This window comes from Mus caroli, chromosome 13 (assembly GCF_900094665.2).
Source record: "Mus caroli chromosome 13, CAROLI_EIJ_v1.1, whole genome shotgun sequence".
Lineage (NCBI taxonomy): Eukaryota > Metazoa > Chordata > Mammalia > Rodentia > Muridae > Mus > Mus caroli.
Genome location: NC_034582.1, coordinates 16,184,053 through 16,202,194, shown reverse-complemented (window position 1 = coordinate 16,202,194; position 18,142 = coordinate 16,184,053). Strand labels below are relative to the sequence as shown.

Genomic DNA, 18,142 nt, shown 5'->3' with positions numbered 1-18,142 from the left:
TTCCTGGCTAGCTTGGTAGAGAATAGCTGAGTTCATTGCTTCCAGCTCTCATTGCTATTCAGACATTACGTGCTGTTGTGTGTGGAAGTATATGGAGAAATTCTGCCCTGGTGTACGTGCAGCTGGAAAATGGAGATGCATTTTAATATGCATTTTAGAAAATTACAGATACACATTTTGGATTTTTACATCAACACTTAACAAGCGGTAATTTCTTACAGATTGGTCAAGTGAAATGTGTAATCTGAAATTAGTGAACCTTTTCTACCGTATTCCATTAAAATGCTTTGGCCTACTTTGTAGTTTTAATGATCTTTTACCTCTGTTAAGATTTTACACATTATGTCGTGGTTATATGGAAAAAATTATGGACTCACTGAGTTACAAAAATACTATAAATACTGGTACATTTCATATCTTTGAGAAATTTAATTTTTAATATTGTCATGTATCTTATTAGATAAAGTCTAAATATTAGGACTCAGTCAAGGTCATAAGAGGAAATACAAATTTTCTGTAATTGAGTTTTTTCCTCTTCAGTTAAAATTTTATGACTAGCAGCTAATATTGCTATGTATTTTTTCTTGAAGTGACCTGCTTGTTTATTTTAGATAAAATATTTACCATATATCAAAGTCTAAAAATCATAGTTCATTATGCAGTCATTTTTCTTTTAAAAATTGTTTTTCTTTTTTGGGATAAGATTTCTCTTTATAGCTCCCACTGGCCTGGAACTCACTACAGGCTAGCCTTGAATATATAGAATTTACTTACCTCTGATTACTGAATGCTGGGATTAAAGACAAGGACCACATATCCAGCAATACACATTCATTTTTCAAAATAAGTGGAGTTCTATGAAAAATGAATTCAGCTCCCAACTTACTTACATGTGTGCTTTCCCTTAGACACTACTATCCTGTTAATACTTCATTATGCAGTAGAAGTTCTCACCCATATTTGTATTTTCATCAGATTAAATGATAAAGTCATAAAATAGCACTGCAGTTTCACTGCTTCACAGATTGCTTTTGAGATTTGGTCTCATGTATCTCAGGATACCCTTGAAATCACTATAAAGCCAAAAATGACTCTGCACTTCTAACCTTCTCGAGTATTGGAATTACAGGTGTGCACCACCATGCCCAGTTTATGTGGTATAGGAGATCAAACCCAGGGCTTTGTGATTGCTAGGCAACCAAGCCAAGTCTCCAGCCCTATAGGTGACATTTTTATGGGAAAATGAGACCCTTCTGTCTTATGCTGGGAAGTGAAGGATCAAGAACATAATGGCTATGAATGTAACTGACTGGTACAGGGTTCAGCTTCACATGGTCCTGGTTTTGTCTCCCATTGTTTATCATCAGTACAATGGCTCATGGCGAAGGCAAATTCTGTCTAAGACTGTTGTGAAAATAGGCTGTACCTTGTGGCCCCTCTAAAAGGACCTAGCAACCACAGGCCACAGTTAGAGATTTGCTGCTTCTGAAACATGCCTATCAATCACACACAATGCAAATGGCCAGCTCCATGGATAATCATTTGTTTAAACATATGAGCATAATAATGACAGGGCTAATCATTTGCAATAGAATCACATGTAATTTGTGAATAATAGACTTAATAAGGTTATTAAACCCATTAGTGTTTAGTGCCTACCTGTCTTCTTTTTAAAACATGAAATTAGGTTAACAAATCTTAGTTGTAAATCCCTACTCTCCAATTTTACTCCCCAAGCGACCAGGTTCAGAGTGATGCATCTTTTTTTTTTTTTTTTTCACAATTGCTCATTGCTCTTTCAGTTAATGTCTGTGGGATGGAGACAATAGATAACCTTTAACTCTAAGATTCTAGGACACATCTCATTTTTTTAAAAAAATGTCCCTGGATGGCATGATTGTGCAACTTATAACAATGGCTTTCTGGGTTTCTTTCTAAGCATTTGCTGTGTCTCTAGTTTAATATAGTAAACTTAAGCTGGAAGCAGAGATGACAACATTTAAACTAGACAACTCAGTCTGCTTTGATTCACGTATACTGACCTCATTCTTTGTGAGGGAGTCTTACTATGGTCTTTAGTGTGCCATTCCATCCTTCTATGTGCTGCCTCAGTGCTGGGTTTAAGGGTGTCTGCCATCACACCTAATCTGTGGCCTCTATTCTTAGCAGTCTAGCCTGAGTCTGATATTTGCTAATTGGCTTTGTTTTTAAAGTTTTGTGACTTTTGTAAATTTTTATGGCTAGTTTTGGTTCGTGTGTGTGTGTGTGTGTGTGTGTGTGTATGTGTGTATGTGTAAGTTCTGAGATATGATCTCTCACTATTAGTTAAGTTGGCTGGCCAGTGAGCATTAGGAAATTGCCTGCCATTGCCTTCCCCAAGGAATTACAAGCACACACCACCATTGCTAGAGCTTTACATGGGTGCTGGGACTTGAATTCAGTCCCTTAGGTTCGACCATCACACACTTTACCCTGAGCTATCTATCTCCCTGGACTTCCTCCCAACTCCTCTCTTTTCTTTCTAGCTTTAGAGGCTACCCTACCCCACTCCTGCACTCTCACAATCAGCTGTAAGCACTATCATTTAGCCCTGGCCTGCAGAGCACCACCTTTGGATAAAGGTGATTCAGATAGCCATTAATGGGTTCCATTGGTTGTTTATTCATTTCAAAGAAAGAACAGTTTAAGCCTTTGATCTATTAGGGTAGGAAGACGTTGCCATAGGTTTGTAGATACATTGAGTCTATCCTCAGGAAGCAGACAATGGACAAGAGGTGAGCTTCTGATTATAAAGCTCCCTGTGACACACTTCTCTCAAGAAGACTCCACCTTTTAAAGGGTCCATGCCCTTATAAAACACACTATCAGCTGTGGTCCAAGTGTTTAAACTTTAAACACACAAGTCAAGAGATGATTTTTACATTAAACAGCAACAGACATTAAATTTAATGAATGAATTTTTAAAGTATTTAAATGATTTGTAATTTTAGGTTAATTTTTACTTTCCATCAAGAAACAAATAGAAAACATTTTAATATTTCCAAAGATATTTTATTTTTTCTCAGATTCCCTCAACCCAGGTCTTAGAAAGCATCAAGGAAGAGTAGGTAGAGAACATAAGAACCAGGGGATGAATTCCCACCCAGAGAGAGCTGGTCCCCCAGGAGTGCTGTCACTCCTAAGTTCACAGGTAAGACTACCACTTTTGCTCCAGTAACTGGCCAAAGAGGGACCCACAGGAGCCCACAGGGCACAGGAACCTCGAAGAAGTAAGGGACAGGATTCTTCAGGTGACCATACCCACCCTGGAGCTAATCCTGTGGCACAGCTCTCCACACCCAAATCCTGCTCAGAGAGAGCTAGTCTCCCAGGAGAGCTGACACACTTAAGATCACACAGGCTTACAGGAGGGACAAGCTCCATTTAGAGACAGCAAGTCCAACTAACACCAGAGATAACCAGGTGTCGAGAGGCAAGGGCAAGTATATAAGCAACAAAAACCAAGGCTACTTGGCATCATCAGAACCCGGTTCTCCCACCACATCAAGTACTGGATATCCCAGCACAACAGAAAAACAAGATTTGGATTTAAAATCATATCTTATGATGATGATAGAGGACTTTAAGAAGGACATAAATAACTCTCTTAAAGAATTACAGGAGAACACAGGCTTGAAGCCCTTAAAGAATAAACACAAAAATTCCTTAAAGAATTACAGGAAAACACAATCAAACAGGTGAAGGAATTGAACAAAACCATCCAGGATCCAAAAATGGAAATAGAAACAATAAAGAAATCACAAAGAGAGACAACCTTGGAGTTAAAAAACCTAGGAAAGAGATCAGGAGTCATAGATGCAAGCATCACCAACAGAATACAAGAGATAGAAGACAGAATCTCAGATACAGAAGATGCTAGAGAAAACATTGACACAACAGTCAAAGAAAATGCAAAATGCAAAAAGCACCTAACCAAAACATCCAGGAAATCCAGGACACAATGAGAAGACCAAATCTAAGGCTAATAAGTATAGAAGACAGCAAAGATCCCCAACTTGAAGGGCCAGAAAATACCTTCAAAATTATAGAAGAAAACTTCCCTAACCTAAAGAAAGAGATGCCCATGAACATACAAGAACCCTACAAAGCTCCAAATAAATTGGACCAGAAAAGAAATTCCTCCCATCACATAATAGTCAAACCACCAAATGCACAAAACAAAGAAAGAATATTAAAAGCAGTAAAGGATAAAGGTCAAGTAACATATAAAGGCAGGCCTATCAGAATCACACCAGACTTCTCAGCAGAGACTAATAAAGCCAGAAGATCCTGGAAAGATATTATACAGACCGTAACAGAACACAAATGCCAGCCCAGGCTACTATTCCCAACAAAACTCTAAATTACTATAGATGGAAAAACCAATATATTCCATGACAAAACCAAATTTACCCAATATATTGCCACAAATCCAGCCCTACAAAGAATAATAGATCAAAAACGCCAAAACAAGGAGGGAAACTACACCCTAGAAAAAGCAAGAAAATAATCTTCCTTCAACAAACTCAACAGAAGATGACTACACAAATATAAAAATAACATAAAAAATAATAGGAAGCAGCAATCAGTATTCCTTAGTATCTCTTAACATCATGGACTCAATTCCATAATAAAAAGACATAGAATAACAGACTGGATATGTAAATAGGACCGAACATTTTGCTGCATACAGGAAATTGCTGCATACAGGAAACCCACCTCAGTAACAAAGAGAGACACTACCTCAGAGTAAAGGGCTGGAAAACAATTTTCCAAGCAAATGGTCCCAAGTTACAAGCTGGAGTAGTCATTCTAATATAGAATAAAATAGACTTTCAACCAAAAGTTTTCAAAAGAGATTAAGGAAGGACACTTCCTCCTCATCAAAGGAAAAATCTACCAAGAAGAATTCTCAGTTCTGAACATCTATGCTCCCAATGCAAGTGAACCCATACTCATAAAAGAATCTTTTTTTTTTTTCTTTTTTTTTTTTGGTTTTTTCAAGACAGGGTTTTTCTGTATCGCCCTGGCTGTCCTGGAACTCACTCTGTAGACCAGGCTGGCCTCGAACTCAGAAATCCACCTGTCTCTGCCTCCCAAGTGCTGGGATTAAAGGCGTACACCACCACCACCTGGCTAGCTTTACTAAATCTCAAAGCACACATTGCCCCACACACAATAATAGTGGGAGAGTTCAACACTCCACTTTTATCAATGGACAGATCATGGAAACAAAAACACAAATAGAGACACAGTAAAACTCACAGAAGTGCCTTTAATCCCAGCACTCAGGAGGCAGAGGCAGGCAGATTTCTGAGTTCAAGGCCAACCTGGTCTACAAAGTAAGGGCTAAACAGAGAAACCCTGTCTCGAAAAAAACCCCCAAAAAAACCCAAAACCCAAACAAACAAACAAGCAACCCCCCCAAACAAAACAAAACAAAACAAAAAAACAACCAAAAAAAACCCCGATCCCCCCCCCCAAAAAAAACCCTCACAGAAGTGATGGAACAAATGAATTTAACAGATATCTATAGAACATTTCATCCTAAAACAAAAGAATATACCATCTTCTCAGCAACTCATGCTACCTTCTCCAAAATTGACTATATAATCGGTCACAAAACAGGTCTCAAGAGATACAAGAATATTGAAATAATCCCATACATCCTATCAGATCACCATGGACGAAGGCCAGTGTTCAATAACAACAAAAACAATGGAAATCCCACATACACATGGAAGCTGAAGAACACCCTACTCAATGATATCTTGGTCAAGGTAGAAATAAAGAAAGAAATTAAAGATGTTTTAGAATTTAATGAAAATGAAGACACATTATACTAAAACTTATAGGACACAATGAAAGCAGTGCTAAGAGGAAAACTCATAGCTCTACATGCCTCCAAAAGAAACTGGAGAGAGCATACACTTACAGCTTGATAGCACACCTGAAAGCTCTAGAACAAAAGAAGCAATACATGTAAGAGGAGTAGACAGTAGGAAATAAACTCAGGGCTGAAATTAACCAAGTAGAAACAAAAAGAACTATAGAAAGAATCAACCAAACCAGGAGGTTTTTTTTTTTGTTTTTTTTTGTTTTTTTTTTTTTTTTGAGAAAATCAACAATGTAGATAAACCTTTATTAGCCAGACTAACCAGACGGCATGGAGATAGTATCCAAATTAACAAAATCAGAACTGAAAAGTGACACATAACAAGGAAACTGAAGAAATTCAAAAAATCATGAGCTCCTACTACAAAAGCTTAAGCTCAACCAAATTGGAAAATCTGGATGAAATGGACAACTTCTAGACAGATACCAGGTGCCAAAGTTAAATCAGTCCCATAACCCCTAAAGAAATAGAAGCTGTCATTAAAATTCTCCCAAACAAAAAAAGCCCAGGAACAGATAGGTTTAGTGCCGAATTCTATCAGACCATCAAAGAAGACCTAATACCAATACTCTTCAAACTGTTCCACAAAATAATAATAGAAGGAACTAATTTGGTTTTGAAGCCACAATTTTGCTCATACATAACCACACAAAGACCCTACAAAGACAGAACTTCAGATCAATTTCCCTTATGAACATCAATGCAAAAATATTCAATAAAATTCTTGAAAACTGAATACAAGAACACATCAAAACGATCATTTACCATGACCAGAAAGGCTTCATTCCAGGGATGCAGGGATGGTTCAATATACAGAAATCAATCAATGTAATACACTGTATAAACAAAGACAAAAACTACATGATCATCTCATTAGATGCTGAGAAAGCATTTAACAAAATTCAACAACCCTTCATGATAAAAGTCTTGGAAAGATCAGAAATTCAAGGCCCCTACTTAAACATAATAAAAGCAATATACAGCAAACCAGTAGCCACAAACAAACTAAATGGAGAGAAACTTGAAGAAATCCCACTAAAATCAGGGACTAGACAAGGCTCCTCACTCCTTCCCTACCTACTCAACATAGTACTGGAAGTCCTAGCCAGAGCAATTAGACAACAAAAGGAGATCAAAGGGATGCAAATTAGAAAGCAAGAAAGCAAAATATCATTATTTGCAGATGATATGATAGTATATTTAAGTGACCCCAAAAATTCAGCAGAGAACTTCTACAGCTGATAAACAACTTCAGTAAAGTGGCTGGATATAAAATTAACTCTTAACAATTCAGTAGCCTTCCTCTACTCAAAGGATAAACAGGCTGAGAAAGAAATTAGGGGAATGACACTCTTCACAATAGTCACAAACATTATAAAATACCTTTGTGTGATTCTAACTAAGTGAGTGAAATATCTGTATGACAAAAACTTCAAGTCTCTGAAGAAAGAAATAGAAGATCTCAGAAGATGAAAAGATCTCCCATGCTCATGGTTTGGCAGGATTAATATAGTAAAAATGGCCATCTTGCTGAAAGCAATCTACAGATTCAATGTAATCCCCACAAAATTTCCCACTTTATTCTTCATATAGTTAGGAAGAGCAATTCTCAAATTCATCTGGAATAACAAAAAATACAGGATAGCAAAAACTACTCTCAACAATAAAAGAACTTCTGGTGGAATCACTATGCCTGACCTCAAGCTGTACTATAGAGCAACTGTGATAAAAACTGCATGGTATTGGTACAGAGACAGACAGGTAGATCAATGGAATAGAATTGAAGACCCAGAAATGAACCCACACACCTATGGTCACTTGATCTTTGACAAGGGAGCTAAAACCATCCAGTGGAAAAAAGACAGCATTNTCANCAAATGGTGCTGATTCAACTGGTGGTCAGCATGTAGAACAATGCAAATTGATTCATTCTTATTTTCTTATACAGAGCTCAAGTTCAAGGGAATCAAGGACCTCCACATAAAACCAGATACACTGAAACAAATAGAAGAAAAAGTGGGGAAGATCTTCCAACACATGGACACAGGAGAAATTTTCCTGAACAGAACACCAATGGCTTATGCTCTAACATCAAGAATTGTCAAGTAGGACCTTATAAAATTATAAAGCAAAGGACACTGTCAACAGAATAAAATGCCAACCAACAGATTGGGGAAAAAAATCTTTATCTGTCCTACATCCAATAGAGGGCCAATATCCAATATATACAAAGAACTCAGGAAGTTAGACTCCAGAGAACCAAATAACCCTATTAAAGATGGGGCATAAAGTTAAACAATGAATTCTTAACTGAGGAATATCCAATGGCTGAGAAGCACCTAGAGAAATGTTCAACATCCATAGTCATCAGGGATATGCAAATCAAAGCATCCCTGAGATCCCACCTCACACCAGTCAGAATGGCTAAGATCAAAAATCAGGTGACAGCAGATGCTGGAGAGGATGTGGAGAAAGAGGAACACTCCTCCACTGCTGGTGGGATTGCAACCACTCTGGAAATCAGTCTGGCGGTTCCTCAGAAAATTGGATTTCGTACTACCTGAGGACCCAGCTATACCACTCCTGGGCATATATACCCAAAGATGCTCCAACATGTAATAAGGACACATGCTCCACTATGTTCAAAGCAGCTTTATTTATAATAGCCAGAAGCTGGAAAGAATCCAGATGTCCTTCAACAGAGGAATGGATACAGAAAATGTGGTACATTTACACAATGAAGTACTACTGGGCTACTAAAAACAATGTATTTATGAAATTCGTAGGCAAATGGATGGAACTAGAAAATGTCATCCTGAGTGAGGTAACCTAGTCACAAAAGAACACACATGGTATGCATTCATTGATAAGTGGATATTAGCCCAAAAGCTCAGAGTACCTGAGATACAATTCACATACCACATGAAGCTCAAGAGGAAGGAAGACCAAAGTGTGGATGCTTCAGTCCTTCTTAGAAGGGGGAACAAAATACTCATGGCAGGTAGAGGGTGAGAGGGACTTGGGAGGAAGAGAAGATGGGGAGGAGGTAAAGTGGGGCCAGATCAGGTAAAAGAGGAGTCATAGATGATATACAGAGGGTCAGGAATTTGAACAGAGGTGTATAGCAGTGGGGGATAGGTAACTGGGGGTAGCCACCAGCAAGTTCCAAATGCCAGGAAAACAAGAGACTCCCAGGATCCAAGGGGATGAGATTAGCTGAAATGCCCAACAAAGGGGAGGGAGAACCTGAAGAGACCATATCCACAGATTATGCAAGGCTCCTGGAGAATGGGGCCACCCACTCATCTCCAAGTTTTTAACCCAGAATTGCTCCTGTCTAAAGGAAATACAGTGACAATGTGAGGAAAAGAGACTGAAGGAAAGGACATCCAGAGACTGCTCTACCTTGGGATCCATCCCACATACAGACACCAAACCCAGACACTATTGTGGATGCCAAGAAGTACTTGCTGACAGGAGCCTGGTATAGCTGTCTCTGGGAGGCTCTGCCAGAGCCTGACAAATACAGAGGCATATTCTTGTAGCCAACCATTGGGCTGAGCACGGGGACCCTAATGGAGGAGCTGGAGAAAGGACTGAAGGAGCTGAAGGAGTTTGCAACTCCATAGGAAGAACAACAATATCAACCAACCAGACCCCNCCCCCCCCCCCNCACAGAGCTTCCAGGGACTAAACTTCCAACCAAAGAATACCCTTGAAGGGACCCATCTCTCCAGCTGCATATGTAGCAGAGGATGGCCTTTTCTGGCATTAATGGGAGGAGAGACGCTTGGTCCTGTGAAGGCTCGATACCCCAGTATAGGGGAATGCCAGGGTGGTGAGGTGGGAGTGGGAACACCCTAATAAAAGCAGGGGAAGGGGGATGGGATGGGGGATTTGCAGAAGAAATACCAGGAAAGGGGATAACATTTGAACTGAAAAAAAAAAGAAAGAAAGAAAGAAAGAAAGAAAGAAAGAAAGAAAGAAAGAAAGAAAGAAAGAAAGAACCATGGGATGGGGAGGAGAGCTGTGAGATGCTGTTGTGTGGATATGACCTGGCTGTTGTACACACATCCTCAGAGTAGCTGTGGTTCCCTGACTAAGACTGGCAGAAGATGAAGCCAGTTAAGATTCCAGTGGGATTGAGGAGGGCCTCACTAGGACCCACTCTGAGCTGAGGTGCTATTGGCAGGTAATGATGGCTGTTGTGGGAGGAAGAACCACTCATTTTTTGGGATATGGCTAGTGGCAGGTTGCTCATGTCCCACTGGTTGACACCAAAGCCATGCAGATATATATGGACAGAACTAATAAGACACAGAGGGTTATAAAAACGAATGAGTGCTTATGACTCACAAATAAACCTCACTAAAGTAGAAAGCAGTTGCTCACTGTCATCCACTAAATGCTGAAACAACACTAGGCAGTTGCTGTTGCTAAGACTTGGGTTCACTTATTTTCCTGTGAAGGAAGGGTACATCAGTGATAATCATCAAGGCAGTAGGGACAGGGGGATGTCCTTGTTGCTGTTCTTACAGCCATCCAGTAGCTCACATGCAAAACTTACTGTATGCGAGCCTGTCCTTTACTGCTCATGAACCCTGCCTTTGTCAAACACGGGTCTGAGAATGTTTCACACTGTGTACATCTTATCTTAAAGGACAGGCTGGTTAAGACTTGAAGAACGCATGTGTGTAGAGGAGAATGAGAAGTCTTTTTTCCTCGAGAAGTGCCTGCAAAGCAGCTAAAGTCCTGACTTACAGCAGGATCCTATCTCCTTATACCACTGAACCTGCATGCTGGGAGAACTTCTGCCTAACTCAGCTTTAGCACGTAAAAGAGGCCAAGAGGGCAAGGTTTCCATCATGGGTAGAAGATACATAGGATCACATTGTAACAGTGAACGCAGGCTTTGTCCCCTCTGCTGTGGTTGGTTGCAGGCTTTGTCCCCTCTGCTGTGGTTGGTTGCAGGCTTTGTCCCCTCTGCTGTGGTTGGTTGCAGGCTTTGTTCCCCTCTGCTGTGGTTGGTTGGCGATTTTAGATGTTGCTTTCAAAGAGAGCCCCACCGCACTAGTGGATGAATGACTTAGTGTTGTTTCTCATCCTAAAGATAGGATTTTTGTTGTTGTCACACAAACCTGCATTTGAAAGTTATCTGAACTCAGGTAGTCTTTCTTATTTATAAAAATACTTTTCATTTACACTTTTCATCCTCCTTTCCACAGTCAAGCTGCCAACTCCCGCAGTTGTTTTATTCTGTTTACTTAACTTGTTCTTGAATCACACTGGAGAAAAAAGAAAAATCATATTGTTCTAAGGTCAGCTTCTTACTGAATTTCTGAAGCGAGATCCAGGGGAACAGATGTTGTTAATAGCAAAACAATTAAAGGAACTCAAATTTCCTAAGACTGAAGGGTCATGTTTGGGTTTTGAGATGTGTCGGGGCTATCATTTGTCTTCAGCTATGACAGACAGACTATGTTCCGAGAGGCTAATGCAGTTGACGGAGGAGGGAAGGATAGGAGACAGTTTCTCTTATGAACTGCATGCTCGTACTTTTATGAGGTATATTGTTAAATATTATCGCTCATACTCATGCTGCAAGGCCGATCGTAGATGCCAGAGAGCACAATCGAGAGGTCCAGCTGAGTGGAGCCCTCTGTCAGGTCTGTCCCAAGTGCTCAAACCATACCTCCCAACTGGGCTATACTACTCTTGCTCTTTAAATTATTATTATTTCTTTTTTGTTAGATATTTTCTTTATTTACATTTCAAATGTTATCCCCTTTCCTGGTTTCTCCTCTGAAAACCTCCTATCCCTTCCCCTATTCTCCCCTCTCAGCAACCCACCCACTCCTGCTTCCTGGCACTGGCATTGCCCTACACTGGGGCATAGAATCTTCACAGGACCAAGGGCTTCTCCTCCCATTGATGCCAGACAAGGCCATCCTCTGCTACATATGCAGCTGGAGCCATGGGTCCCTCCATGTGTACTCTTTGGTTGGTGATTTAGTCCCTGGGACCTCTGGGGGGTACTGGTTAGTTCATAGTGTTGTTCCTCATGGGTCTGCAAACCCCTTCAGCTCCTTGGATCCTTTCTCTAATTTCCTCAGTGGACTGTGACTCTTTTCTCCCCAAGCTGTATTTGGTCAGTGTGCAGTCACAGCAATAGAAAGCAGACAGAGACGCTGTGCTCAGTCCAAAGGTTAGCTGAGATCATCCACCTCTGTATTTGTCAGACACTGGTAGAGTTATTATTATTATCATCATTATTATTTTGTGGTGCTAGGTATCAGACACAGTGTTTCTGTCTGCTTTCTATTGATGTGACTAAACACTGGCCAAAAGCAGCTTGAGGAGAAAAGTCACAGTCCATTGAGGGAAGCCAAGATAGGAACTCCAGGCAGGAACCTTGAGGCAGGAACTGAAGCAGAGACCACGGAGGAATGTTGCTTACTGGCTTTTCCTCCATAACCATCTCAGCCTTCTTTCTTATACAACTCAGAACCACTGGCTCAGGAACGGCACGAAGCCCCTGAGTCTCAACAATGGCCTGGGACTTTCTGCATCAATCAAGAAAATGTCCTCTAGACTTGCTTATGGGTAATATTATGGAAAAATTTTATCAATTGAGGTTCTCTCTTCCCAGACAACTCTAGCTTGTGTCAAGATGACAAAAATGCCAGCCAGGTCACTCAGGAACTTGTATATTCTAGATAAGTGAGTGACCTCAATATTTCTTGTTTTCTTTCTACCAGTAGAGAACCTCAACCATACATTAATTTGTCTTGGATATTTTATATTCCCTTTAAACATTTTTTAAAAAGATTTATTTATTATTATATGTAAGTACACTGTAGCTGTCTTCAGGTGCACCAGAAGAGGAAGTCAGATCTCATTATGGGTGGTTGTGAACCACCATGTGGTTGCTGGGAATTAAACTCAGGACCTTTGGAAGAACAGTCAGTGCTCTTAACCGCTGAGCCATCTCTCCAGCCCCTAGACAATTTAAAATAAATAAATAAATAAATAAATAAATAAATAAATAAACAGTCCAAAGGCTACAGACATTGCTCAGAAATTAAGAGCATTGGCTGCTTGTCCAGAGGAGGCTGGTTCAATTCCCAGCAACATGGCAGCTCACAACTGTCTATAACTCCAGTTCCAGGAGATCTGACACCCTCACACAAACATACATGCAAGCAAAACCCCAATGCATACAATTTAAAAAGGAATCATCAAAAGATTTTTTAAAAGCATGATCTTCTAGCACAGATTATCTGCAGGTATAGTTACATGATGGCATATTAGATGGTTTCATAGGAGCGCCATCCACAAGGGGTGTATTGAATGGTGATATACACTGAGTGTCAGCTCCTAACTTTTCTTCTTAATGGAGGAATCCATTGTAACTGAGACGCCAAACAGAGGATTTTCCTTTTAATAAATAAGAGTTAGCCTGTTTATCATTCTAGCTGAATGACAGGAACCACAGGTGTAGTGGTTCAGCTAGTGAAAAGATAGCCAGAGGCCCCACAGTGTGCGGAGGCACAAGTTTAAAGCACAAGAATAGCCAGCTGGGCAGTGTGTCGTCCACCGCCTTAGAAATTTGAGAGACAACACGTAGAGTCCCACTGAGCAGGCAGCACAAGCAGACAGGGTTTTTATAGATAACAATACTCAGAACAAGTATGGCTTTCACACAGGTCACAGCTGGATGGCATTTCCAGAATGAAATGTTGCTATGGTTTTAATGTGTTCCCAGAAAGTTCATGGACTGGAAACTTAATCCCCCAAATTCATTTGTTGATGGTATTTAGAGAAGGTGCTTTAAGGAGATAACTAGGGTTGGAAAAAGTCGCAAGAATGGAGATGCTGTGGTGGAGTCAGTGGTTTTATAAGAAGAGGAAGAGAGACTTGAGTTAATAGGCTGCCTGGGACTAGTCATGTAATGCCCTCCCTTGCCACATAAGGACAATAAGAAGGCCTACACTGAAGTTGGCACTTTCACCTTGGACTTTCTAGTCTCCTAAATGATGAGGAATTAGTATATTTTAGAAAGGATGGATAAATGAGGGGCTGGAATAGAGGATTAAGTGGAAAGGGGGAAGGGAGAAAGGGATAAGAGAGAGACTACAAGGAGAAACAACTAAAATTAAGCCAAATACTGAAGAGACGGAGCCTCAACTGTCCATCTCATCACCAAATGAAGCTTTCAGTATCAGGATTTGGTACATCTTGTTGGGTTGTTGGCCAAAAGGGTCCCAGGCAAACCACCAAACAGCACAGGCTGTCTCCAAGATATAGGTTGCTCTCCAGAAACTGACAGCAAGGCTCCATTGCTGAAGGCAATATCTAGACAGCTCACTGAACATGCAGAATTCAAGCTGGTGCCTACAAAGAACTTTTACTCCTACATTTAGAGTCTCTGGTAGAGGGAGGTACTTTGCACACTGTGAAGAGCCAACCTGCTTCCAGTTTAGGCTTAAGGGTAATCTTATAGTAAAGACAAAAACTAGCTTCATTCCTGCTTATGATTAAGCCCCCGTTCCTCAAGCATTGGGCCATCCCCCTACCCTCACCCACCATATAACCTTAACTACAAATGACTCTGTCTGCACATTCTAGGAATGACAATCATAGTTTCAAAAAGTTGTTCATAACCATTTTGCAACCCTACTTCTGTTTCAAAAAGTTGTGTGAGTACCCATGACCACCTTGCTATGGCTACCTGCTGAGATTACCTTGTTTTGACCACCTGCTGTAGTCTGCTCTTGTAATCCCGCCTATTTTCCCCATTTGGAAACCTCCTACCCCTGAGTTATAAAAGCCTTGGATTCCTTGTTAGAAGCTGCCTCCCCTATTTCTGCCTTCACTGTTGATTTTAATATGGTTTAAATAGTAACAAGCCCCCAGTCTCTCTATTGTTCAGCTTGCAGTCTTGTTTCCAAAGTCTTGGCGTTGGTACTTGTATTTCTCAGGAACGATGAGATTTGTGTTCCTATGGTGCAGACTGTTTCTCAAACCAACAGACCACAAAGACCTTCTGAAAACCAGGTTGACTTGATTTGAAAAAGGAGGCTTTCCAAAAGAGCTTTTCCACAATAACATTAAAACTTGTAACAGTGTGTTTATGCTAAATGTTAATCACAAAAGTTTCACTTCTGTTAAGCTTTGCTTTGCCTGCAAAACTCACAAAGGACCTGTGTAAGAATTCCTCTGCTACAGCTTGGATGCCACTTCATCCTCCTACTAAGCTTGGCCTGGCCATAAAAATACAATTTTTGCCTTGCAATATCTTGGTGTTCGATCATGATTTTTGACACTATTACATTCATCACAACCTAGGCTGACCACTCAAACCCTGGTTTAGGGAGAGGCAGCCTGTGTATACAAATAAAATAACTTGCTTTAATTGGTTGACCATGATGATTTGGGTTGGTGGTCCTCTCTAATCTTTGGGATTAACAAGTACCAATGGAGAAATGTAAACACCAAGCTGATCATAAACCCTTTAATCTACAATGATGTCCTGCCTGCAAGATACTCTAGTGCAATGGAGGCACAAAGCTTGTGGGGGGAACTAATCAATATCTGATGTGACTTAATCAATATCTGAATGGACTAGGATCCATTCCATGAGATGGAACCCATATATGACACTGTTTAGGTGACCGAGAGCCTGAGACTAGATAGCCCAGAGACTTAAGGTAAAACCAAATACTACTGTTCTAAAAACAAACAAACAAACAAAACAAAACAATACAAAGCAAAACAAAATGTAGTATAATTTGTGTAGTTATAATTAAGAAAAGTGACTTCTAGTGTCTTTAAGTTATATGTGGAAAGAAATGAGGAAGCAGGTTTGTACATTTTTCTGGAACTCAAGGCCGGAACCTAGAGGCAGGAACTGAGGCAGAGGCCATAGAGGAATGCTACCTACTGGCTTACTCCTCATAGTGTGCTCAGTTTGCTTTCTTCTACCAACCTGGGGCCATCTATCTGCCCAGGGCTAGCATCTGATGCCTAGCTCCACAGAAAGTTTTAAAAATTGCTTCATTTCACATTCTGAGTGGGTCTAGTGTTGGGGTGCCTCACAGATCTTGCAGCCAGCAGGGAGATGGTGTGTACAAGGTGAAGAGTGAAACTCGAGCCAGCACCATCTTTGCAGGACCTGGGTCAAGACTTCCAGAGACTGACTGCCAAAGATTGACATCCTGGTTTATACTTCTTACACGTTCAAGAATAGTAAGACTTTTGAAAAATGTTTTCACTTGGCAATTTTATCACAACAAAGCTTTAGGCATAGCTACAGAGAAACTCCCTAGCAAGACAGCAACGTACCTGTGACCTTTTCACTAAGAAAGAATTCTATTGCCTGATAAGCAGAGCTCAGGACTAGGGTCTAGAGGAAGGATCTGTGTGTGATAAGCATAAGCATAAGGAGAGATTGTATAGGTGAAAGATGAGAAACACATGGGGCCTCTTTCAAAGGAATGGGTTCTATTCACCCTGAGATAAAGCTCAGTATTAGGCACTAAAAAATGCTCAGGATACTGGGGGAATCAGGTGGAGCTGGCTCTGTACAATAGCAAAGGGCATTTATGCTAGTCTACAGAATAAATACAGTGGAAGTCTGACCACTTTCACTGGCGATCCAGGTGTCTAGGATTCACTTCCTTCCATTGAAGAAGATAGGCCAGAATAATTAAAGATCTCACTTTCTCCAGTGCCCCTCTAATCTGTACTTCCCACCAGTCTAGTAAAGATGTAAACTACTTAATGTTAAACATCAGCCTGGCATTTCCTTCTTGGCAACTTACTGAGGTTAAAATATGGCTGAAGTCTACAGCATTCCTCTATGAATTCAAGCTTGCGTGTTTAGAATGAGAAACCCAGCCCATTCCATTATTAACACACAAATATCAACTAAGGAAAATTTCCATGTATTTCCATGCACAGGTAACTGGACTGAGTTGCACTTTACTTTTTTTTCCCAAGACTGTATACTCAAGGTGACATTGGCTGGAAAGACTCATATTCATATGAAAGTAGCAATGCATGGTGGGAGTTCTGAGTTGGGGGCCCTTCCTTCCCTACCCTGCCCACTTATATTAGCAGTGTGACCTTGGTCAAGCTTCTTAATATGCCTACTTAACTTTAGATCCTTAGCTGCAAAGTGAAATAAAACAAGATAATCTCTCTGGGACTCTGTATGGGTGTGGTCCTAGGATACACACTTTGGGTTCTCAGTCAACATCCATCATATGAATCAAATTGACTTATTGGAGTATAGCCTGTGTTCAAATCCAGAGCACTGAAGCTAGGATAATTCACAGACCCTCTAATGAATTCCCAATTAATTTTGTCTATTATTTTTGTTATTGTTAGTTTGTTGGATCAAACATCAAGTAAACTGCTCTGTCTCTTGAGTCAGAAAAATTCACAAATGTGCTTGAGTATTTTCTATTGAATGTAAACTGTAGCCCCCAGTAGGCACATTGCCTCCTCCCTGTAGACCAGACCCTGTTGCAGTGGCTGGACCACATCAGTGGCAGGCTTTGTATATGTTACTTATGGTCTAGAAACATCTCAAATAATTTTCATTTTAGTATCTTGGGAGCAAGCTCCAGCTCCTATTCTCTCTGTATACAGGTGAGCTACAGTGTGTGAGTGTGCCAACAGCATGGGAGTGTGCCAACATACCCACTTGTGGAGTCCAGAAATCCAGTTACACCAGAGAGTTGGGGCCAGTTGAGCTCATCGGTTAGGGCGGACGGCAGGTTGAGGAAGGACTTCTAAGGGAAAGAAGTAATAAAGTAGCCATTATTCCAGGGACACTTTGTTCCTGAGCCGCTGGCACTTAAAGAAGATGGTTTATCTGTGACTGCCACCTGAGAATTCACAGTAGTCAGAATCACTGGCTGCCAGTAGTCTTGTGGAGCTCGGGGAGCACCTAGAGCGTCATACAACTGAGAGGGATGCATTGGGACTGGGACCTTCCCAACATCTTTCAGTTGAGAACATCAAACGGTTGACTGCTTACAAAGTAATTACCCTGAAAAATAATGTTCAAAGTCTAGCAAGAATGTCTCTAGTCAATGGGGGTGATGCATCTGACCCTGGGAGTCAGAAGCACTTCTGAGAAGTAGATTGTGGCTTCCTTCCTCGTAATATGCAGCTATATTCAAGATGGCCTACTGTGGG

At 40.6% G+C, this 18,142-nt stretch overlaps 1 protein-coding gene across 2 annotated transcripts in view; it reads right to left on the bottom strand.

Moving 5' to 3' along the window:
- Window positions 1-18,142, bottom strand: part of Aoah (acyloxyacyl hydrolase) — a 202,897-nt gene that overhangs the window by 58,795 nt on the left and 125,960 nt on the right. For both annotated transcript variants that reach the window (XM_021180609.2, XM_029468428.1), the window contains exon 12: window positions 17,642-17,733. In XM_021180609.2, the coding sequence (XP_021036268.1) occupies window positions 17,642-17,733 (92 nt within the window). The remainder of the gene's footprint in view (window positions 1-17,641; window positions 17,734-18,142) is intronic.